At 42.3% G+C, this 24818-nt stretch overlaps 1 protein-coding gene across 2 annotated transcripts in view; it reads left to right on the forward strand.

Annotated features, from left to right (window-relative positions):
• Window positions 1–24818, forward strand: part of LOC139581109 (follistatin-related protein 5-like) — a 174650-nt gene that overhangs the window by 34891 nt on the left and 114941 nt on the right. Inside the window, exon 3 of one of the 2 annotated variants that reach the window (XM_071410529.1) lies at window positions 5585–5618. In XM_071410529.1, coding sequence (XP_071266630.1) covers window positions 5585–5618 — 34 coding nt within the window. The remainder of the gene's footprint in view (window positions 1–5584; window positions 5619–24818) is intronic. The other variant, XM_071410530.1, reaches the window with a different exon arrangement.

Raw genomic sequence — 24818 nt, forward strand, 5'->3', positions numbered from 1 at the left:
AGCTGTTTGTTAACCCGCACCCGCCCGCAATTGCTAATAACCCATCTGCAACCACGACTATATGTGATAATGTGAAATTCTGAGGCCGGTACCCGACACTAACCCTCTAGCTAATATAGAGAAAATGTGCTGTATAGAGTCAGGGATGGCGTAACGATTTTTTGACAGGAGGTGCAGGATTTTTTAAAGCCTAATTTTGACATGTTTCTGCTTAATTTCTGAAATGTTTGTAGGCTATTTGTTAGTCAATTTGTCTACACATAGATACATGCGGCTTCTCTTCTGTCCTCACGTGTTACCCGAGAAGTCTAAACAAACCCTTTGCTCACGAGAATGTCATAAATCGGTAGAATGAAAGCTTCAATCTAGTTGACATCGGTAAAGTTCTCTTTTATCCCTGCTCGCTTCTCTCTCGGATCGAGGCGTTCAGAGACCAGGGAGAAAATGCAATAACTCCCAAAAAAGGAACGATTTTTATGCAACATTTTCAAATGACATCAGTTTGATCGGTTTTAAGGAAATGAAAAGCGGTGAAAATGACCCAACATGTTTCTGATAAGATTTTGGTTTGGCTTGGATGCATATTTTATGTGGTTGAAATACTATCAGCTTTGATAATGCTGATAAAGATAGCCCATTTACAGAAAGGGCCTAACCATGCACTAGCATCTCACTAGCATCTCAGTGCTAGAGGAGTCACTACAGACACCCTGGTTCAAATCCAGGCTGTATCACAACCGGCTGTGATTGGGAGTCCCATAGGGCGGTGCACAATTGGCCCAGCGTCGTCCGGGTTAGGCCGGTGTAGGCCGTCATTGTAAATTAGAATGTGTTTTTAACTGACTTGCCTACTTAAATAAAATACAAAAATACATTCATTCTCTCAAGATGCTGAAAGAAAGAAATCATATTTCTCCACTCCTGTTCCACAGTCAAAATGTACACTTAGTGTATCATTTTACTGCAATTTTACTGCAATAAATGCTTCATACCATTGGAAACCAGTGCTGCAGTTGTCTTGAGAGATGTGGAGGGTTAACACTTTTAGTTGGCGCTCCCTATTTTGATTTACAGACAAACAACCTGATCTTCGCTGAGTTTGTTTTGCTTCACCTTTTTGGTTTACTTACTGTCATTAGGTTTGGTGTGGGTTTTTCTTTTGTTTGCCACTTCTTGGGCAAATTTATGGGGCGCTCATGGTGGGTGTCCAGTTGTTGTTGCTAGTTAACTTTCAGTGGACACCCCCATGAGTGTCTTTCAGAACCCCTCTTAAAACACCACCTGTTTCAATTGAGTTGTCAGTGACTCTTTGTTAGTTCCCCCTTCTGTTTGAGCGATATTATTTGTTTTTTTGTTGTTGTATAAAATACACTATTTATACAAAAGTATGTGGACACCCCTTCAAATTGGTGGATACGGCTATTTCAGCCAAACCCGTTGCTGACAGGTGTATAAAATTGAGCACACGGCCATGCAACCTCTATAGACAAACATTGGCAGTAGAAGTGCCTTACTAAAGAGCTTATTGACTTTCAACGTGGCACCGTCATAGGATGCCATCTTTCCAACAAGTGATTTCGTCAAATTTCTGCCCGGCCATTTTTGCCCCGGTCAACTATAAGTGCTATTATTTTGAAGTGGAAACGCCTAGGTGCAACAACGGCTCAGCCGTGAAGTGGTAGGCCACACAAGCTCATAGAATGAGATTGCCGAGTGCTGAAGAATGTTTTAAATATAATCTGTCCTTGGTTGCAATACTCACTACCGAGTTCCAAACTGCCTCTGGAAGCAACGTCAGCACAAAACTGTTCGTCGGGTCGGGAGTTTCATGAAATGGGTTTCCATGGCCGAGCAGCTGCACACAAGCCTAAAATTATCATGCTCAATGCAAAGCGTTGGCTGGAGTGGTGTAAAGCTCACCAACATTGGATTCTGGACCAGTGGAAAAGTGTTCTCTGGAGTGATAAATGACGTTTCACCACCTGGTAGCCCGACGGACGAATCTAGGTTTGGTGGATGCCAGGAGGACGCTACCTGCCCCAATGCATAGTGCCAACTGTAAAGTTTGGTGGAGCAGGAATAATGGTCTGGGGCTGTTTTTCATGGTTCGGGCTAGGCCCCTTAGTTCCAGTGAAGGCAAATCTTAACGCTCCAGAATACAATGACATTCTAGACGATTCTGTGCTTCCAACTTTGTGGCAACAGTTTGGGAAAGGCCCTTTCCTATTTCAGCATGACAATGCCCCTGTGCACAAAGCGAGGTCCATACAGAAATGGTTTGTCAAGATCAGTGTGGAAGAACTTGACTGTCCTGCACAGAGCCCTGATCTCAACCCCAATGAACACCTTTGGGATGATTTGGAACACCGACTGCGAGCCAGGCCTAATCGCTCAACATCAGTGCACGACCTCACTAATGCTCTTATGGCTGAATGGAAGCAAATCCCTTCAGCAATGTTCCACCCTCTAGTAGAAAGCCTTCCCAGAAGATTGGAGGCTGTTATAGCAGCAAAGGATTTTGGAATGTGATGTTCTACGGGCAGGTATCCACATGCTTTTATACCCTGATGAAGACAGCTTGTCTGTCGAAACATTGGACATAAATATTTTTGGATCTGAGCTCCTAGAGTGTGCGGCTCTCCTTTATTTTTTTAAGTGTTCCACTCCGCTAGCCAACACCTCACCTAAATAGGTGTGCGTTTCTTTTGCCTCTAGATTGTCCACATACTTTTGGACATGTAGTGTATCTCCTTCATGCTCAGTGCCAAGCAGACACTCATCAGGTCCAATTTTTACAGTCTTCGGTATGACTAGGCCCGGGGATCGAACTCACAACCTTCCTCAGGGCAGACACTGTAACCACAAGGGAACCTGTACATCAATAAGTTGTGGAAGATGAGAATCCTTCGCTGGGATATATCGACCAAGTTGTTGGAAAGGGGAATTGGAGGTAGAAAAAGCACTTTCCCTTCACTGTGAGCAAAATGTCCCGACACAGGCAAGATAAGTAAGAAGTAAACAGGCTATCAAGACATAACATACTGTATGTACTGTTCTGAAGGAGGTGTGTTACAGTACGTACCACACACTGGTGGTACGAAGTCGGTGTTTAAATAGTACTGCATATCTTTCAAGTAGTGTTTGCTTAAGCCTGCCTGGAGTGCTAGATGGGTGGGGTTTGCTTTTTCTGGTAAGCATTTGAAAGATACTATTTGAACCCAGGTCTGATAGAAATCCACTAGTCATTCCAAAAGGCTTCTATTTTAGGTTTGTACAAAGTACTTCAGAGTGGTAGAACATGAGTCGAACCACTGAAAGTGAATCCGCTCCCTTTGCATTGCATGAAAGAGACTATCCTATCTACTTAAGCCATCAATGTGGATGTCTATCATTCACTGCAGTAAATAAATGCTTGATTCTACAGGAGTTAATATCATATTAGGCTATGTGAAAGGTTATAGACCTATAGTCAGTGTCCACATTTCAGGTTGGTTACCATTCCATTCAACCCATCTGAACAGTGCAGTTCCCTTGACGTGGCATATTTGACATATTTGAAGTCCCCGTCTTGTGACTGTTGAACTTCTTTGTAGAGCTCCTCACAATCATCACACATAACATAGTCGGCACTGCCATCATCCTCTTTTACCACTTCACAAAATCTTTCCCAAACATTACTGTTCTGGACCCTCCCGTCTCTTTAATTCAACTCTCCATTCAGTTAACGTTTTCTGCCCAAGTTACCAAAAGCATTTGCCGATTTTCAAGTATTTGGCACGCAAAGTCTACGGTTAGGCGCTAAAGCTTATAGGTTTACGCACTAATGCCAGATAAAAATAATGAAAGAAAAACCTAAATGTAGCCTATAGATATGAATTGGACAAGAATCATACATTTATGGATTTTATTATGCATTGTTTTCTCTTTATTCAAACGGCCCGCCACATACCGCCGTCCACCAATTGCAAACACACACACTCACAAGCACACATTGAAATGTACACACTTGCATAGTCATAGACACACACAAACACACACGCTGATAAAAAAATATATATATGAATTTGTAGGCCTTATGAGCCAGGAGAGTCAGTTGGGTTCACAGTGATTTTTTTTTAAGGTCTATGTCCCTAGTTGGAAAATGTGTGATAGCAATGCAACAATGGTAGCGTACTGTGTGTTATCATTCTTTCTTTCATCCCCCCATGCCATTCATTTTTCCCATTGGGATTTGACCCTACAACAAACAATGTTAGCATACATCAAGTCATTGCTCACGTATACCCTTTAATCATACCATTGGAAACCTTTGATTCACAGTTATCCACCAGACACATGTTCAGGTCAGCAGAACTTTGACCTTTGATCCTCTAGGGGCATAATCAGAATGAACTGTATGAATTACTTTAAAAAGGAAACCCTGATACATTTTAAACTCTGTTTGACAAGTGGTTCTGAAAGGTCATGCATTTACCTTTAAAATGATATACAATATAACTCCCTTTGAAAGCACCAGCTACAACTATTGCTTAAAAATGTCCCATATTGGGCTGAATGCTGGAAGCTTAGCCATAGAATTCCGTGTAGTGGGGCATCTGTGTTTTTGGATTATAACTTTGGCGATAGAAGCATCAAATTGCACACACAGAGCTAGAACAGGTTTCTAAAAAAGATTTCTAGATACCCGGCCGTCACAGGATTCACGCATTAACCTACATGCCATTGATTTAGGTAAGTCTATTGGGGACTTACATGAAAACAGGCGTTGTTCTATAGCTTCTCTGTGCACTTTACCATGTCAATCTATATGTTAGATAAGATGAATGATAAGTACAGTATGCTACCTTCTGTGTGGTGTTTGTCAGAGAAAAGAGAAAAGCTCTCGTTATTGACTTTGGACCTGTTACACTGTGTATTCATTTCGTAATACCACCCTGCCAGTAGCTGGAATACAAAAGGAGGAATTCTCCACATTGACGATAAGCAATGGAGACTGCGCTGGTGGAATGGAATACTTATACCATTCCTATTTGCGGTCTTCAACAGCTGTCGAATAGCCATACATGGTAGCACTACTGTAAATTTGTACCTTTTATTTCGGGTCCTATACCGTAGTACACCCATGATTCACTAGTAAATCATTTGGCAGTCCTCTGAAGTACCTTCTTTTAACCTTTAAAGACACCCCTTTACGGAGATACGGCACCTCTTAGCTTTTCACTGTCAAACACTCTGCATATGTTAATGTTCTTCAGTGAGTTGGCAGTGACTCATGAATATGAAAAACGTCACAGAAAAGCCAAGTTGCCACTGCAACTATATGACACAATAAGCATATTCTCTATCGTATCCTTCTATTCTCAACAGACCTTCCTCAATAGCCACCTCAATTGAGTGCTTCACACAGTAAAATAAATGTATAAGCATTCGACACGAATCCCCTCATATTTGTAGCAGCGGTTGAGATTCCACCGTAAAAGTGAAATTCCTCTTGGTGTTGTTACTCTGTTGGCTTCATTATCTTGACGGAAGTGTGATTGTGTTGTATCTCACGACTTTGTCTTTCTGTTTGTTTTTGTTTCAGCAGGATGGGCTCCCAGGGAGTTTGCAGATAAAGGGTATGTCTCCGTTATTCATTTCTTCCTCTCTCTCTCACAACACCTGTTTTTTTTTTTTACTTTCATGAATATTATTGCAGGGGTGACGACAGAACTGTTATTGGACAGTTGAGTAGAACGGTCGACAAATTAAACAGTTAGATAACACACGTTTCCATTGAATGAACAAGGAATGTTCTGAGAAATAAACGGACTTCTGTTATTTCTATGGAAAAGGATTTCAGAACTTTAAAGGAGAACCTGTGTGGTTGGTGGAGTGTGTTGCAATAACTTTGTTTCAAGAAGTCTACTAGTAGCCTTGGCTTGTGCGAGCTGGAACAGCTCATAGGGCAGGAGCCTATCTCCTGTTTCTATAGCGTGAGGCAGCTTGATGTACAAGTACACACACTGGACAGGACACCAATCCATCGCAGGGTCTTACCCCCAATCTACATTATGTAGACAAAAGTATGTGGACACGTAGAGTGTCACCTCGTTAGTCAGTATATGTTACACCTGTACTGGCTTGTCCATCTTGTTCGGGCGGAAGGTGCTTCACCTGTGCTAGCCCAGATGTTATTTGAGAGTGGCTGATCCAGTGCTGCAGTTGTCTTGAGAGATGTGGAGGGTTAACACTTTTAGTTGGCGCTCCCTATTTTGATTTCCAGACAAACAACTTGATCTTCGCTGATTTTGTTTTGCTTCACCTTTTTGGTTTACTTACTGTCATTAGGTTTGGTGTGGGTTTTTCTTTTGTTTGCCACTTCTTGGGCAAATTTATGGGGCGCTCATGGTGGGTGTCCAGTTGTTGTTGCTAGTTAACTTTCAGTGGACACCCCCATGAGTGTCTTTCAGAACCCCTCTTAAAACACCACCTGTTTCAATTGAGTTGTCAGTGACTCTTTGTTAGTTCCCCCTTCTGTTTGAGCGATATTATTTGTTTTTTTGTTGTTGTATAAAATACACTATTTATACAAAAGTATGTGGACACCCCTTCAAATTGGTAGATACGGCTATTTCAGCCAAACCCGTTGCTGACAGGTGTATAAAATTGAGCACACGGCCATGCAACCTCTATAGACAAACATTGGCAGTAGAAGTGCCTTACTAAAGAGCTTATTGACTTTCAACGTGGCACCGTCATAGGATGCCATCTTTCCAACAAGTGATTTCGTCAAATTTCTGCCCGGCCATTTTTGCCCCGGTCAACTATAAGTGCTATTATTTTGAAGTGGAAACACCTAGGTGCAACAACGGCTCAGCCGTGAAGTGGTAGGCCACACAAGCTCATAGAATGAGATTGCCGAGTGCTGAAGAATGTTGTAAATATAATCTGTCCTCGGTTGCAATACTCACTACCGAGTTCCAAACTGCCTCTGGAAGCAACGTCAGCACAAGAACTGTTCGTCGGGTCGGGAGTTTCATGAAATGGGTTTCCATGGCCGAGCAGCTGCACACAAGCCTAAAATCATCATGCTCAATGCAAAGCGTTGGCTGGAGTGGTGTAAAGCTCACCAACATTGGATTCTGGACCAGTGGAAAAGTGTTCTCTGGAGTGATAAATGACGTTTCACCACCTGGTAGCCCGACGGACGAATCTAGGTTTGGTGGATGCCAGGAGGACGCTACCTGCCCCAATGCATAGTGCCAACTGTAAAGTTTGGTGGAGCAGGAATAATGGTCTGGGGCTGTTTTTCATGGTTCGGGCTAGGCCCCTTAGTTCCAGTGAAGGCAAATCTTAACGCTCCAGAATACAATGACATTCTAGACGATTCTGTGCTTCCAACTTTTGGGAAAGGCCCTTTCCTATTTCAGCATGACAATGCCCCTGTGCACAAAGCGAGGTCCATACAGAAATGGTTTGTCAAGATCAGTGTGGAAGAACTTGACTGTCCTGCACAGAGCCCTGATCTCAACCCCAATGAACACCTTTGGGATGATTTGGAACACCGACTGTGAGCCAGGCCTAATCGCTCAACATCAGTGCACGACCTCACTAATGCTCTTATGGCTGAATGGAAGCAAATCCCTTCAGCAATGTTCCACCCTCTAGTAGAAAGCCTTCCCAGAAGATTGGAGGCTGTTATAGCAGCAAAGGATTTTGGAATGTGATGTTCTACGGGCAGGTATCCACATGCTTTTATACCCTGATGAAGACAGCTTGTCTGTCGAAACGTTGGACATAAATATTTTTGGATCTGAGCTCCTAGAGTGTGCGGCTCTCCTTTATTTTTTTAAGTGTTCCACTCCGCTAGCCAACACCTCACCTAAATAGGTGTGCGTTTCTTTTGCCTCTAGATTGTCCACATACTTTTGGACATGTAGTGTATCTCCTTCATGCTCAGTGCCAAGCAGACACTCATCAGGTCCAATTTTTACAGTCTTCGGTATGACTAGGCCCGGGGATCGAACTCACAACCTTCCTCAGGGCAGACACTGTAACCACAAGGGAACCTGTACATCAATAAGTTGTGGAAGATGAGAATCCTTCGCTGGGATATATCGACCAAGTTGTTGGAAAGGGGAATTGGAGGTAGAAAAAGCACTTTCCCTTCACTGTGAGCAAAATGTCCCGACACAGGCAAGATAAGTAAGAAGTAAACAGGCTATCAAGACATAACATACTGTATGTACTGTTCTGAAGGAGGTGTGTTACAGTACGTACCACACACTGGTGGTACGAAGTCGGTGTTTAAATAGTACTGCATATCTTTCAAGTAGTGTTTGCTTAAGCCTGCCTGGAGTGCTAGATGGGTGGGGTTTGCTTTTTCTGGTAAGCATTTGAAAGATACTATTTGAACCCAGGTCTGATAGAAATCCACTAGTCATTCCAAAAGGCTTCTATTTTAGGTTTGTACAAAGTACTTCAGAGTGGTAGAACATGAGTCGAACCACTGAAAGTGAATCCGCTCCCTTTGCATTGCATGAAAGAGACTATCCTATCTACTTAAGCCATCAATGTGGATGTCTATCATTCACTGCAGTGTTGACCCCTCTCATCTCTTTGAGACGGGAAGGTGTGAAGAGTAAGCCAGGGGATTTGAATCTCAGGGAATGAGTTTGTCTTTCATATCCCGCTTGTCATCCTCAAAAAAGTGAATAATAATATGAGCAAACTAAATAAAAGAATACCATCAGGGGTAATGACATACATAATTCATTATTTCATGGGTTATTCCATCTTCTCTCATAATGATACTTGTTAAAACTTTAGGCTACTAAAACTGGTATAATGGTTTATTTTACTTACAGTACCAGTCAAAAATGTGGACACACCTACTCACCAATTTGTCTTTGTTTTCACTATTTTCTACATTGTAGCCACCCTTTGCCTTGATGACAGCTTTGCACACTCTTGACATTCTCTCAACCAGCTTCACGAGGAATGCTTTTCCAACAGTCTTGAAGGTGTTCCCACATATGCTGAGCACTTGTTGGCTGCTTTTCCTTCTCTCAGGCCATCTGATGCAGCACTCCTCTCCTTCTTGGGCAAATAGCCCTTACACAGCCTGGAGGTGTGTTGGGTCATTGTCCTGTTGAAAAACAAATGATAGTCCCACAAAGCGCAAACCAAATGGGATGGCGTATTGCTGTAGAATGCTCTGGTAGCCATTCTCGTTAAGTGTTCCTTGAATTCTAAATAAATCACTGGCAGTGTCACCAGCAAAGCACTCCCACACCATCACACCTCCTCCTCCATGCTTCATGGTGGGAACCACACATGCGGAGATCATCCGTTCACCTACTCTGCGAAAAAAATCTCAAATTTGGACTCATCAGACTAACCAAGTTTCTTGGTTCAAGCAAGTCTCTTCTTAATAGTGTCCTTTAATAGTGGTTTCTTTACAGCAATTCGACCATGAAAGCCTGATTCACGCAGTCTCCTCTGAACAGTTGATGTTGAGATGTGTCTGTTACTTGAACTTTATTTGGGCTGCAATTTCTGAGGCTGGTAACTCTAATGAACTTATCCTCTGCAGCAGAGGTAACTCTGGGTCTTCCTTTCCTGTGGCGGTCCTCATGAGAGCCAGTTTCATCATAGCGCTTGATGGTTTTTGCGACTGAGCTTGAAGAAACTTTCAAAGTTCTTGAAATGTTCCGCATTGACTGACCTTCATGTCTTAAAGTAATGATGGACTCTTGTTTCTCTTTGCTAATTTGAGCTGTTACCAAAGTATGGACTTGGTTTCTTACCAAATAGGGCCTTTCTTATGTGTACCACCCCTACCTTGATTGGCTCAAACGCATTAAGGAAATATATTCCACAAATTAACTTTTAACAAGGCACACCTGTTAATTGAAATGTATTACAGGTGACTACCTCACAAAGCTGGTTGAAAGAATGCCAAGAGTGTTCAAAGCTATCATCAAGGCAAAGGGTAGCTACTTTGAACAATCTCAAATATAAAATACATTTTGATTTGTTGAACACTTTTTTGGTTACTACATTATTCCATATGTGTTATTTCATAGTTTGATGTCTTCACTAATATTCTACAATGTAGAAAATAGTAAAAATATAGAAAAACCCTGGAGTGAGTAGGTGTGTCCAAACTTTTGACTGGTACTGTGTATTACATGTTTTAAGCATGTATTGGTTGTTATAATATCTTATTGCAAGGCTTATTGACAACTGACTCAAAATCGCTGTTATTTAATCAGGAATATTAGGAGATAATCCTGCGATGTTATAAAGGTGTAATACCCGCTTCTGACAAGTCTTACAGTGCATTATAAATGCTTCATAATGCATTATACCTGTCAGCGTCAAGTGTCACCAATACTTTCAATGTTATTACACAGACTCATAGATACAGTAGTAGTGTATATCAAGCCCAAATCACACTATTCTTGGTACATTACTTACACTACATGACCAAAAGTATGTCGTACATATATACATCTGGTTCCAAAATCATGGGCATTAATATGGAGTTGGTCCCCCCTTTGCTGCTATAACAGCCTTCACTCTCCTGGGAAGGCTTTCCACTAGATGTTGGAACATTGCTGCAGGGACATGTTTCCATTCAGTCATAAGAGCATTAGTGAGGTTGGGCACTGATGTTGAGTGATTAAGGCTGGCTCGCAATCTGCATTCCAATTCATTCCAAAGGTGTTCGATGGGGTTGAGGTCAGCGCTCTGTGCAGGCCAGTCAAGTTCTTCTGATCTCAACAAGCCATTTCTGTATGGACCTCGCTTTGTGCACTGGGGCATTGTCATGCTGAAACAGGAAAGGGCCTTCCCCAAACTGTTGCCACAAAGTTGGAAGCACAGAATCGTCTAGACTTTCACTGTATGCTGGAGCGTTAAGATTTCCCTTCAATGGAAATAAGGGGCCTAGTCCGAACAATGGCAGATTTGTCCGTCGGACTGCCAGTTGGTGAAGCGTGATTCGTCGCCCCAGAGTATGAGTTTCCACTGCTCCAGAGTCCAATGGCGGCGATCTTTACACCGCTCCATGCTTTATATTGCACATGGTGATCTTTGGTTTGTGTGCGGGCTGCTCAGCCATGGACACCCATTTCATGAAGCTCCCGACAAACAGTTCTTGTGCTGACGTTGCTTCCAGATGCAGTTTGGAACCGAGGACAGACGATTTTGTAGGTCAGAAATTTGATCAACTGACTTGTTGGAAAGGTGGCATCCTATGACGGTGCCACGTTAAAAGTCACTGAGCTCTTCAGTAAGGCCATTCGACTGCCAATGTTTGTCTATGGAGATTGCATGGCCATGTGCTCGATTTTATACACGTGTCAGCAACAGGTTTGGCTGAAACAACCAAATCCACTCATTTGAAGGGGTGTCCACATACTTTTGTATATATAGTGTCTTTTTCTGTAAACGTCAATGCTTAAAAGAGGTGTTGCATTCCCCAGCAAGAAAACCAAATAATATCGCTCAAACAGAAGGGGGAACAAACAAAGAGTCACTGACAACTAAATTGAAACAGGTGGTGTTTTAAGAGGGGTTCTGAAAGACACTCATGGGGGTGTACACTGAAAGTTAACTAGCAACAACAACTGGACACCCACAATGAGCACCCCATAAATTTACCCAAGAAGTGGCAAACAAATGAAAAGCACAGGTGAAACACCTTCCGCCGAACAAGATGGACAAGCCAGTACTGGTGTAACATATACTGACTAACGAATTGACACCCATCGTTGTGCTCTACGTGCTAATGTGCTCTACGTGCTAAAGGTCTAACCTCTAAACATAAATGGAAAAACCAAAACCTCTTACAGAGGCCAACACACAGGTGATAGAAAGTACCTCTAATATCTCCTGTGCACAACATTACCCTGGCACCTAATCGTCCACCGATGTGGCATGAGACAACACAATACTACGGCATGACAAATGTCTTCGTGCTCTCCCACGTTGTCTGACAGATGCATCTCGTCCGACACTCTGTCACCTTTGTAATGTGGAGACCCTTCAACACGCACGCACGCACGCACGCACGCACGCACGCACGCACGCACGCACGCACGCACGCACGCACGCACGCACGCACGCACGCACGCACGCACACACACACACACACACACACACACACACACACACACACACACACACACACACACACACACACACACACACACACACAAACATAAGTCAATGTCAGGAGGTAGGTAAGGTGATGCAGTGACCAAGATGTCTGCCACTAAGTGTTATGCAGGGTTGGTAATGGATGCCTCTCAATTTTTTCTCTCCACCTCGGGAAGGTCAAAGCTGAAATTGCAGAGGGGGCATTATCATAAAGGGCGGTCCCCAGCTGTCGGCTTCGATTCAGTTTAATGAACCCTTCTTTGGCATCCTGGCATCTCTGTACTGGTACCCCGTCTAATTCCAGATTGAATTCAAAAACCCTCCTGCTGAGTTTCCAGTGAATTCATGGCAATGCCCTTCCTTATCTCAAAGAACTGCTCTCCCTCCATAACCTCACCCCCACCCTCAGGTCAAGCGATAGCCTGCTCCTCCACACCCCCAGAACCAAGCGCTGCTGCTTGGGGTATCGGGCTTTTAGCTCGACCTCTCCCCAGCCTCTGGAATGCCCTCCCGGACCACCTGAAGGCACCAGAGACTCTGGGCTCCTTTAAAATGGGCCTAAAGAGCTTTTTCTTTAGGAAGGCTTTCTGTTGATAGCTGTGCTCATTGGTGTCATTGTCCCTTGTAGCATCAGCTGTGTTCTTTGTGTCAGTTACCCTGTCGAATTTTGCCAATTTTTGTTCTATTTGTTATTTTTTGTAATTACGCACTTTGCGATTATTCTGTATAATGAAAAGCACTTTACAAAATATCAAACAATATTATTTAATTATTAGTATTATAAATTACTATTCTCTGTAAGCAAGGAGAAGATGTATCCGATTTTGGCTAGTTTTCAACAAACTAATTTCAAGCCAAATAACTAGACGGTGTGAGTAAAATTAAGGAGATTCATAAATAATTAAACTATTGTCGATTTATAGTAACATTTTCTATAGAGAGGTGAGGTTAGACCATGTGGCTGCAATGCAAAAGTTGTAATAAGACTAGAAGAGCCAAGTGAGTCCTTTTAAAATTCATATACACTATATATAGAAAAGTATGTGGACACCCCTTCAAATTAGTGGATTCGGCTATTTCAGCCACACCCGTTGCTGACAGGTGAATAAAATCGAGCACTCAAAACCATGCAATCTCCATAGACAAACATTGGCAGTAGGATGGGCTTACCGAAGAGCTCAGTGACTTTCAACGTGGCACCGTCATAGGATACCACCTTTCCAACAAGTCAGTTCATCACATTTCTGCCCTGCTAGAGCTGCCCTGGTCAACTTTAAGTGCTGTTATTGTGAAGTGGAAATGTTTAGGAGCAGCAACGGCTCAGCCGCAAAGTGGTAGGCATCACAAACTCAAAGAACGGGGCCGCCTAGTCCTGAAGTGTGTAGCGCATGAAAAACGTCTTTCCTCGTTTGCAAAACTCACTACCGAGTTCCAAACTGCCTCTGGAAGCAACATCAGCACAAAATCTGTTCATCAGGAGCTTCATGAAATGGGTTTCCATGGCCGAGCAGCCGCACACAAGCCTAAGATCACCATGCACAATGCCAAGTGTCAGCTGGAGTGGTGTAAAGCTCGCCGCCATTGGACTCTGGAGCAGTGGAAACGCGTTCTCTGGAGTGATGAATGACGTTTCACCATCTGGGAGTCTGACGGAGACATTGTAGACAATTCTGTGCTTTCAACTTTGTGGCAACAGTTTGGGGAATGCCCTTTCTTGTTTCAGCATGACAATGCCCCTCATGCACAAAGCAAGGTCCATACAGAAATGGTTTGTCGAGATCGGTGTTTAAGAACTTGACTGTCCTGCACAGAGCACTGACCTCAACCCCATAGAACACCTTTGGGATGAATTGGAACGCCGACTGCGAGCCAGGCCTAATCGCCCAACATCAGTGCCCGACCTCACTATCACTCTTGTGGCTGAATGGAAGCAAGTCTCCACATCAATGTTCCAACATCTAGTGGAAAGCCTTCCCAGAAGAGTGGAGGCTGTTATAGCAGCAAACGCGGGACCAACTCCATATTAATGCCCATGATTTTGGAATAAGATGTTTAACAAGCAGGTGTCCACATACTTTAAGTCATGTAGTGTATCGCTGCCATTTTTTAAGTCATGCCCCCTTCCGTCCTTGACTTTTCCTAAATCATTTAATTTAACAAAAGTATGTTGTAAGAATTTCAATATCACAAACAGAATTTGTGTTATAAGCAGTTTTTAGAGGATGTGTCATTTTTTGTCCCCAAGTGCCACAAAGTGACTTTTTCAAATCCTCCTATAGAGTCACATGCAGGTAAGACATTTAGATTTTGAGTTTTCAAAAACCCTTACCCAAATAACTCTCAGAATTGAAGAGATGAACTGCATTTCAAAATATAACTTCTGCCACGAATAACCACTGTTCCATGCGCTTCGTGTTTGGAGCAGATAGCCTACGGCAACATGAACTAATGAAAATGCTAATATATGTTTTGAAATAATAATGTTCACGTACAGTATACTGATGTTACCCAAGACCTTCATAAACACAACCAAAGGACCATTTGAAATGTGGTATTAGACTGTTAGAATGTTTGAGTCAAAATGACTGCTCATTGGCTTATAAGGGGGTCCCCTGAGGCCCGATTTGTCTAGCGTTAATGGTTATTTGAAGTTATGAACAGTGCAAAACAGGAAGTTAAAACCTTTCGTATTACTTTTTGCTATAGCTAGCACTAAATTGGATCAATTGGCCCGACCAACCAGTGCTCCCGCACATTGGCTAACTGGGCTATCTGCATTGTGTCCCACCACCCGCCAACCACTCTTTTACGCTACTGCTACTCTCTGTTCATCATATATGCATAGTCACTTTAACGATACCTACATGTACATACTACCTCAATAAGCCTGACTAACAGGTGTCTGTATATAGCCTTGCTACTCTTTTTTCAAATGTATGTTTACTGTTTTATTTCTTTACTTACCTACACACACACACACACAGACACACACACACACACACACACACACACACACACACACACACACACACACACACACACACACACACACACACACACACACACACACACACACACACACACACACACACACACACACACACACATACATACCTTTTTTCCCCGCACCATTGGTTAGAGCCTGTAAGTAAGCATTTCACTGTAAGGTCTACACCTGTTGTATTCGGCGCACGTGACAAATATACTTTGATTTGATTTGATATCCAAATATTTTTTGGGGGGGTCAAATGTGTAGTCAAATCCAAAGGAATTAATCAATTGTTATGGTGACCTTATATGCCCTAGCTCCAATATTTTGAGACTCCAGTTCAATCTTCAAAACAGTAAGTTAAGAGTAATTGGATAGACATAACATATCATTACAGTATACAAAGGGAGTTTCTATGCATGCTGTTGTCTCACACATTTTCAGACAGACAGATTGTTATATTTTTACATTTAGTCATTGGTTCGTGGTGCACATAAAATGATTAAGGACAGATCCAGAATAAACCAAAATGATGTCGGACTGGAACGGACAAAAATTGACAGAATACACCCATCTCATGCCAGAACGCAGTGTAATCGGAGTACCAAATGAAGTCTGGGACCATATCAATATCTCTGGCTGTTCGGCTTGGTACAAAATACCTTGGGATGTTGTCAGGAAAATGCCATTTGCAGGAGTAAATAGGCTATTCCAACTTACAATATTGAAAAGCCGGTGGAACACACATGTCAAATATATATTATGTCCCAAATGCATGACATTTGGTGCATTCAAAGCCATGCTGTGGTACTATTTGGAACAACAACAAAAAATCAGAATCGGAAGTTGCCGGTACTCCCTGAATAACAATCACAGAATCCTCTCTGTTGCTGTGTCAAATGTAGTCTGCCTTCTGTTTTTAATTCTATATAAAAGCAGACATTTGTTTTTTTAAGTTACCTGTAACCAGGGTATAAATTCCTCTATATGTACTACCATCTGTACAACAAGTAACAACTTTGATATGATGATATTATCTACTACTTTGAATGCTCAGCATCCCACCGCCACCACATCCCAACCCTACCCCAGACTCTGGCACATTTGAATAATTCAAAGGTTGCAAACATTATCCCCTAAAATGTGTATTAATCCTAAAATGATATGCCCCCGCTATGAGACTGGGTTACACTTTTAATAGCTTTGCAGCACAGCAGTATGTAAGAGCGGAACATTGAACATTTCGCAGTGCACTGCACTTTCCTCTGACAGACTTATTGGCGGAAGACTCCCTGTTGTTTTAATCACATCCCACAGTCTCCCAATGAGTTAATATGTAATAGCTTCCATAAGTCTTAATCAGGTTACCGGGAATTAAGATTCACAGAGTGTACTATGCTTTTATTAGCACTCCGTTATGGAGAGAAGTTGAGAAATCGCCAGAAGATATACTGAGCAGTAAAGAGGCCTGGGGTAAGAGTTGGATGACATAAGGCCCTCTCATGGACAACGGTGACTCTTTGACCGGCAAAACCTTAGCGGACAGGTGGGCATGTCCTAAATACTAGTTAAAGCTGCCTCAAGAGCTTGCCGTCTCTATCTGTAATGTACACACAGTAGCTCGTACTGTAGAAGCACTTGAAAAATCCTTGTGAATAAACCCTCCATTTCCAATGGTCTTGTGGGAGCCATATGTGTGGTCAACAAGATAATATAAATAATCTGAATGAATGCTAGAGTGAATGCTACAGATGAATGCTACAGTGGCTAATGTTCCGATCATAGTAGGCCAAAGGTCACCTTCATCAGAACTATTCCCCCCAAAAATATGCTTTGACTGGTATTTCCTTATTTAAATCTCTAGGAAAGGATTCACTCTACATGAGAAAAGTCAATATTTGCATTTGTTGAATATTCATGGTGTGAATACGGTACGGGAGGGACTGTACACTTTAAACAAAAGGATTCTGTGTTTCTAAGGTAATGTGTACAGGGAGATTACATATTCATTGAGAATGGGATGGTGTTTGCATAGACATGAAACTAATTAGCAACTCTCGAGGTGTTTTTCAAACTTCCTGGAAATTTCGCATGGCAGAACGAGTGTTGAAATGCAGCTGTTGCAGTTGACAAATCACGGTTCGATTGATAGCCATTATCATCTTGCTGACTGACTTTCTCATCGTTATATGGTGTTCATATTAGGACAGCCTAAAATTAGGAGTCAGGGCAACCCCTCTCCTTTTGGGTACCCTACAGAAAATGTAGAATGCCTTATCTCTGCCCAATTGCAAATATATATATTTTTTCTCACATTTTGCCATTTGGCAGATTTTGGGGGGGGGTTTAAAACTAATTTTATGCAATTCTTCAGATTTTGCAATTGGGCGGAGATCATTTTGAGTTTTCAAAGGTAATATCCTGCAATTCTACACATTTTGCCATGACTTTTGACTAAGTGACTAAGAAAATCCACTGGGTAAAACAGATCCATATCAGGGTATATCTTTACGTGTAATGTTTTTGATATTCTAGAGCAGTGGTCACAAACCTTTTTTGAGTCGAGATCACTTTCTGAGTCAAAATGCAAGCTACCGTTCCTTTTTATTTTTTTATTTTTTTTACATTACTTCAAAAACGTAAGCCTATGCAACATTAACCTATTAAAAACAGTACAGTAGTAATGAGGTTAGGCCAGTAGGCTATTGGCCCAAAACATTATCGCCGCGTATTGGCTTTGCTTGAATTGCCCTGCTAGTGCATTGTTGTTCTTCTCAGAACGTTAAAAAAAATCTCCCTTTTCTCTGCTGACACTGACCAAAAAGCGACACCCTTTTCCAGCTGATGGTAAAACTCGCACGGCATTTTTTCTGCCTCATGCACAAATCCACGTTGTTATTCTTATGACTAGAGAAAGTTAAATATTCCTCGATATTAAAAAAAGACCCAAGCACACAACAATAACAACGAAAACCTATCGATACAATTTCCTACTTATTCATTGCAGCTTAGTGCTGGTTGTAACGCGAGTGGAAGTAGGGAGAAGGCACATTTTATGGATTATAAAAGTTTGAATAGAAAGTGTTGACAGTGCTGAGTAAAAACTTAAACAGTCGTTGACAGTCTCTCTCTCTAGTCAGGGTTTTAAAAGTTAAGAAATCTTACAGTATCAACTTTGCTGTAGCTCTCTTTGACGCCTGCTACGTTACTGCAGGCATGATAATCTGAGCCATCCGATTGGCCAGCGGTAGGCCTATAGTGCCCTTGATTTTCTCCCTCCAGGCCCACTGGGAAGGGAGTTTGTACCTTCAGACATATGAAATCATAAAAAATGGGAACACGTCGCCTACCTGGCGCTCAGGGCAGCTGAATCGGGTGCACCTACTGCCAACACCGCGAGAGGAATTAAAAAAATAGGAAATCAAGGCTAATCATTGGGTTTTTTACAGAAATGTTTGGCGATCGATTAGGAATGCTTTGAAGATGGACCCATCGATGGCGATTGACCAGTAAGGTGACCACTGTTGTAAAGAATACAGACCATTTCCAATGCATACAGTATTTTGAGTTTTATGGATATGCACCATATCCTGACATTCTGAATCCAGATGTGTCTTTTAGACATATATGATATTGGGATTACTCCGAATGGACTCCATATCCAGAGATATGTGAAATCCTATTTTCTCTCTTCATGTTGACAAGTACTGACTGTATACATAGCACATCTGTGTTTTCTCAGCACATTCAAGATAGGAAGCTACTGTATATTAAGTCCAGATATGCATCTCTTGGCTGTGTTCCATAACTGGATCTTGATATGCTTTTGATATGCTGAAAATAAGAACGATTTCTGATGCATTTCTGAGTTTTCAGCATAATGCTCAATCATTTGACAACTATGGAATCCATATTCTTTCATGCACATGTACGTTTTGGATTCCCTTCAGATATCATACATTATATGGCCGGACATGAACTCATTAGATATCCTGAAATAGGCCAATGTGGACATTTTATTACATCTTATTTTTTTCTAGGTTGACAAATACTGACTGACAATATAGTATATTTCCTCAGCACATACAATTCATATGCTCTTGGCTGAGGTCCATATCAGGATTTTGATTTGCTAAATTGTCACGACTTCCACCGAAGTCGGCTCCTCTCCTTGTTCGGGCGGCATTCGGCGATCGACGTCACCGGCTTTCTAGCCATCGCCGCTCCATTTCTCATATGTCCATTGGTTTTGTCTTGTTCCATTACACACCTGGTTTTCATTCCATAAATACTGCATGTATATAGTCCTCTGTTCCCCTCCATGTCTTTGTGTGTAATTGTTTGTTTGTGATGTGGATTATTGTCGGGCGCTTTACTTTTGCCATGTTCCGTGTTTTTGCCACGTTATTGTTTTTATGTGCTGTATTTTGTGGAACGGAATTAAAGTGCGCCTGTTCACGACATTCTGCTCTCCTGCACCTGACTTCGCCTCCCGTACACACCCCTAACGTAAATAATAAACCATTTCTGATGCGTATTTGATATTTGAGGACATGCTCAATAATTTGACAAATATTAAATCCATATCATTCTTTTTTTTTTAATTGCCTCTGTATAAAGGCGTGAGTAAAGTTCCAACTGTCATTATTTTATTTGGGCACCACAAAAGAGTGTGTAATCGGTGTGGCTGAACTGGCAATGGAGAAACAAAGAAGTGAGAAGCTGTACTGAAAATACCTCGAAGAAGTTAATGCTAAAGTGAGTAGCTAATTTGAGATGTTTTATTTATCTTAGTAACTGGAATCAAGAACGTTAACTAATTTTGCCAGTGGCCAGTAGGGCTAGCTAGCTAGGCTTGATAGGGGGGTAAAAGTTAAGTGGTAGTTTAGCTAACTTAGCTAGCAACCTAGCTAACAAATAACAAAATTGACTTCCCTTTTTTTACCCCCTATCAAACATCAAGGTAACAGCTAATGTTTTAAAACATTTAGACAGATTTTGTATTACTGGTTAATATAAGCTAACTAGCTAACTTGCTGTTAACTATTAACTTGGCTAGTCACAATTCGTTTTTTCGTCATGAATGAAACAGGCAGACTAATGTTAGCTACCGTGTGGTATGGTTATGTGAAATATTTTATTGCAATATCGACACAATTTAGATTTATGCATTGACAGTTTGGAGTGGATCACAGACCAACACTGCCACCACGTTGGTTCTGGACTGTGAGGGACCGCCGCGGACAACCCAATCTGCACTCATCTCATTGTCCATTATATCAAACAGGGCAGGCAGGGATATTAACATTGAGAGTGCGCAACTGTTAAAAAAATAAAATAAATGTTTTTCAAAGATTGGCCTACCTTTTGTATCTTTCCAGAAAACACGTGTTGTGATTGGAGCTCTGGATTTGCTATGCTGCATTTTTTAAATAGAAATATCAGAGATGATCCTTGGAAATAACAACTTGGATTAAATCTGACGATGTTTGCCTTTCCGTGGCTTGTATAGCCTACTTCTGAATATAGTGCAAATGTGTGCTCAGATATGTCACCTTCGTGTGGTAAGGACAACAGTTATGATACATTTCTGAAAATATGTGGATTATTTCATGCCTGAGTATAAAGGCTTAAGTATGTCTGAAATATATAAGCATGTGCGTGTCTTGAACACATCTCACCCCAGATATCTCCCTGGACTCATACGGTAGCAGGGAGATTTCAGAGGCTGGATTGGATAAATGTAGAAACTGTCCAGTTACGGAGCATATCCTAGCACCGTATATGAAATGAAGGACATGCGTATCTGGAGCATGTCAACTCCTTATATCTAATAAAATGTCAGATATCCGGAAATATATAGATAAAGACATGCCCTGATGTTGACCCTTTTCGCCCAGTGATCAATGGGGGCCCCCTTTAGGTCAGGCCCCCTGGGCAAATGCCCTGCATGCCCGGTTGGCTAATATACTACAAGGCTTAGATAGCTGGCTAGACTACCTTACTAGCAATCCTGCTCAAAAATGGGCTAATTGAGTGACTGTGAATAACTGACATAAGAGGAAAACTGTGGATACCCTACCAAATTTCGAAATTACACCTTGTGTGTTCAACTTTTCTAACTCTCAACAATAAGTTGAAACCCCGACGGAGCCCCCTAGTGGCAGCGGGGACCCATATGCAGCGCTCCAATATTAAGGATGTCTCGAGGTTCTGCTCGCCTGGTTTAGAATAGCTCACGATAAGCCTGTAGACTATACTATTTGCCAAGAGAGTTTTCATCTATATATTTCTTAACTGTCTACTTACCACCACAAACCGATGCTGGCACTAAGACCACACTCAATGAGCTGTATAGGGCCATAAGCCAACAAGAAAATGCATATCCAGTTCCAGCGCTCCTATTGGACGGTGATTTTAATGCAGTTCAACTGAAATCCATTTTACCTTATTTCTACCAGCAAATCACCTGTGCAAATAGAGGGGGAAACAACTCTGGATCACCTTTACTCCATACACAGCTCTCCCTCACCCTCCATTTGGCAAATCTGACCATGACTCTATCCTCCTGATTCCTCTTTACAAGCAAAAACTCAAACAGGAAGCACCAGTGACACGCTCAATTCGGAAGTGGTCCGATGAATCGGATGCTAAGCTACAGGACTGTTTTGCTAGCACAGACTGGAATATGCTTCGGGATTCATCTGATGGCATTGAGGAGTTTACCGCATCAGTCACCGCTTTCATTAATAAGTGCATCGATGACATCGTCCCCACAGTGACCGTACTTATATATCTCAACCAGAAGCCAAGGATTAAAGGTAAACATCCGCACTGAGCTAAAGGCTAGAGATGCCGCTTTCGAGGAAAGAGACACTAACCCAGACGCTTATAAGGAATTCTGCAACGCCCTCCGATGAACTATCAAACAGGCAAAGTGTCAATACAGGACTAAGATTGAATCCTGCTACACCAGCTCTGACACTAGTCGGATGTGGCAGGGCTTGCAAGCTATCGCGGATTACAAAGTGAATCCCAGCCACGAGCTGACCAGTGACACGAGCATACCAGACGAGCTAAATTACTTCTACGCTCGCATCGAGGCGAGCAACACTGAACCATGCGCGAGAGCATCAGCTGTTCCGGAAGACTGTGTGTTCATGCGCTCCATAGCTGATGTGAGTAAGACCTTTAAACAGGTTAACATTCACAAGGTGGCACGGCCAGACGTATTACCAGGACGCATACTCAGGGCACGCGCTGACCAGCTGGCAAGTGTCTTCACAGACATTTTTAACCTCTACCTGACCCAGTCTGTAATACCTACATGTTTCAAGCAGACCACCATAGTCCCTGTGCCCAACAACACTAAGGTAACCTGTCTAAATTACCCCAAATCATTCACATCTGTAGCCATGATATGCTGGTCATGGCTTACATCAACACCGTCATCCCAGACACCCTGGACCCACTCCAATTTGCATGCCACCCCAACAGATCCACAGATCCGCAGATAACGCAATCTCTATTGCACTCCAACTGGATCCTGGATTTCCTGACGGGCCGCCCCCAGACAGTGAGGGTAGGCAACAACACATACATCATGCTGACCCCTGACACAGGGGCCCCTCAGGAGTGCGTGCTTAGTCCCATCCTGTTCACCAACAACTGCATGGCCACAAACAACACCATCATTCTTATTGACAATGACGGCCTAGGAATAGTGGGTTAACTGCCTTGTTCCGGGGCAGAACAACAGATTTTTACCTTGTCAGCTCGGGGATTCGATCTAGCAACCTTTTGGTGAAATGGAGGGCAGAGCATGCCCCCATTCACAACAATGGGTCTGTAGTGGAGCGGGTTGAGAGCGTCAAGTTCCTCGGTGTCCACCTCATTAAGGATCTATCATGGTCCAAACACATCATCACAGTTGTGAAGCGGGCACGACAACACCTCTTTCCGATGCACAACCAACAGGACCCTGAATAGCTTCTACCCCCAAGCCATAACACTTTTAAACAAGACTGCTAAATAGCTAATCAAATGGCTACACGGACAACCTGCATTGACCCTTTTTTGAACTAACTCTCTGCACTGACTCTATGCACACACATACTTACACTGACACCCCAACACACACACACACATCTCTGAAGCTAAGCAGCTAAGCATCTCTGAAGCTAAGCAGACCAACCTTGTTGGTCCTTGGATGGGAGACCAGGTGCTGCTGGAAGTGTTGTTGGAGAGCCAGTAGGAGGCATGCTTTCCTCTGGTGTAAAACAATATCCCAATGCCCCAGGGTAGAGATTGGGGACATTGCCCTGTGTAGGGTGCTGTCTTTTGGATGGGACGTTAAATGGGTGTCCTGACTTTTTGTGGCCACTTAAGATCTCAAGGCACTTATCGTAAGAGAAGGGGTGTTAACCCCAGTGTCCTGGCTAAATTCCATCATGGCCACCTAATCATCCCCAGCTTCCACTTGGCTCATTAATCCCCCGTCCTCTCCCCTGTAACTATTCCCCAGGTCGTTGCTGTAAATGAGAATGTGTCCTCAGTCAATTTATCTGGTAAAATAAGGGTTAAATAAAACATGTATAAAACACATGTACACACTTCTACACACTCACATACGCTGCTGCTACTGTCTATTATCTATCCTGTTGCCTAGTCACTTTACCCCTACCTGTATGTATAGTACATAGCTACCTCAATTACCTCGTACCACTGCACATCAACTCTGTATTGGTACTCCATTTATATAGCCATGTTACTTTTGCTCATTAATTTTATCCGTTATTCACTGTGTATTTATTCCTCGTATCACTTTTTTTTTTTTTATCTCAGTTTTTTATCTTATCTTTACTCTGCAAAGTTTGGAAATGGAGGCGTAATTAAGCATTTCACTGTTACTCTACACCTGTTGTCTACGAAGCACGTGACAAAAACATTTGATTTGATTTTATTACATCTGTAAGATCAAACAGACCCAAGAGGTTTCGAAGACCAAGAGGTCTACTTTTAAGTGATGATACTCTCTGTACGTTGGCACTTATACATTTTTGGCCAACGACATCAGGCGAAAGATGTATGGGATTAAACAAAGTGAAACAAATCGAAGATTCATTATTCATTATCGTTACTCTCAGTGATCAACAAAGATCTGTGGTAGGACTACTTACAATGGTAAGGCTGGATTGGTGATAAAGTTCTATTCTCCCCCTCCCCACTGAAGGTCAACACTGTAATTATCTTGAAGACCCTAGCTTTTGACCAATATTCCCCCCATAAATGCATTATTAATCTGGGCACCAAGAGTAGATCAGGATTCAAGCTTTCAAATGAGTTCTTAAGTAGCTAGACTTAGCTACACAACTCCGTGGCTGAGAGGGCGAGAATCAAGTTCCTGTAATTCTACAGTAGTTTAATCAAATGTCTATTCATAAGCATTCCTCAAGAGGAAACATCTCACTTGACTCTCTCCAAAGTTTGATTAGAATTGCAACGAAGACAGCAGTGTTGTGGTGAAACTAAAGTAGGGAGCTGTGCAAAGATCTTGCGTCCCGAGAGATGAATAATGCTCTTAGGAATGTAACTCCTCAAGTACCCCCTCCCCCCCCGATTATGCTCCTAAACTCATTTGGGATTATTATAAGGCACTTGCTGAGCATAAATACAAAGA

This window comes from Salvelinus alpinus, chromosome 7, assembly GCF_045679555.1.
Source record: "Salvelinus alpinus chromosome 7, SLU_Salpinus.1, whole genome shotgun sequence".
Taxonomy (NCBI): Eukaryota; Metazoa; Chordata; class Actinopteri; order Salmoniformes; family Salmonidae; genus Salvelinus; species Salvelinus alpinus.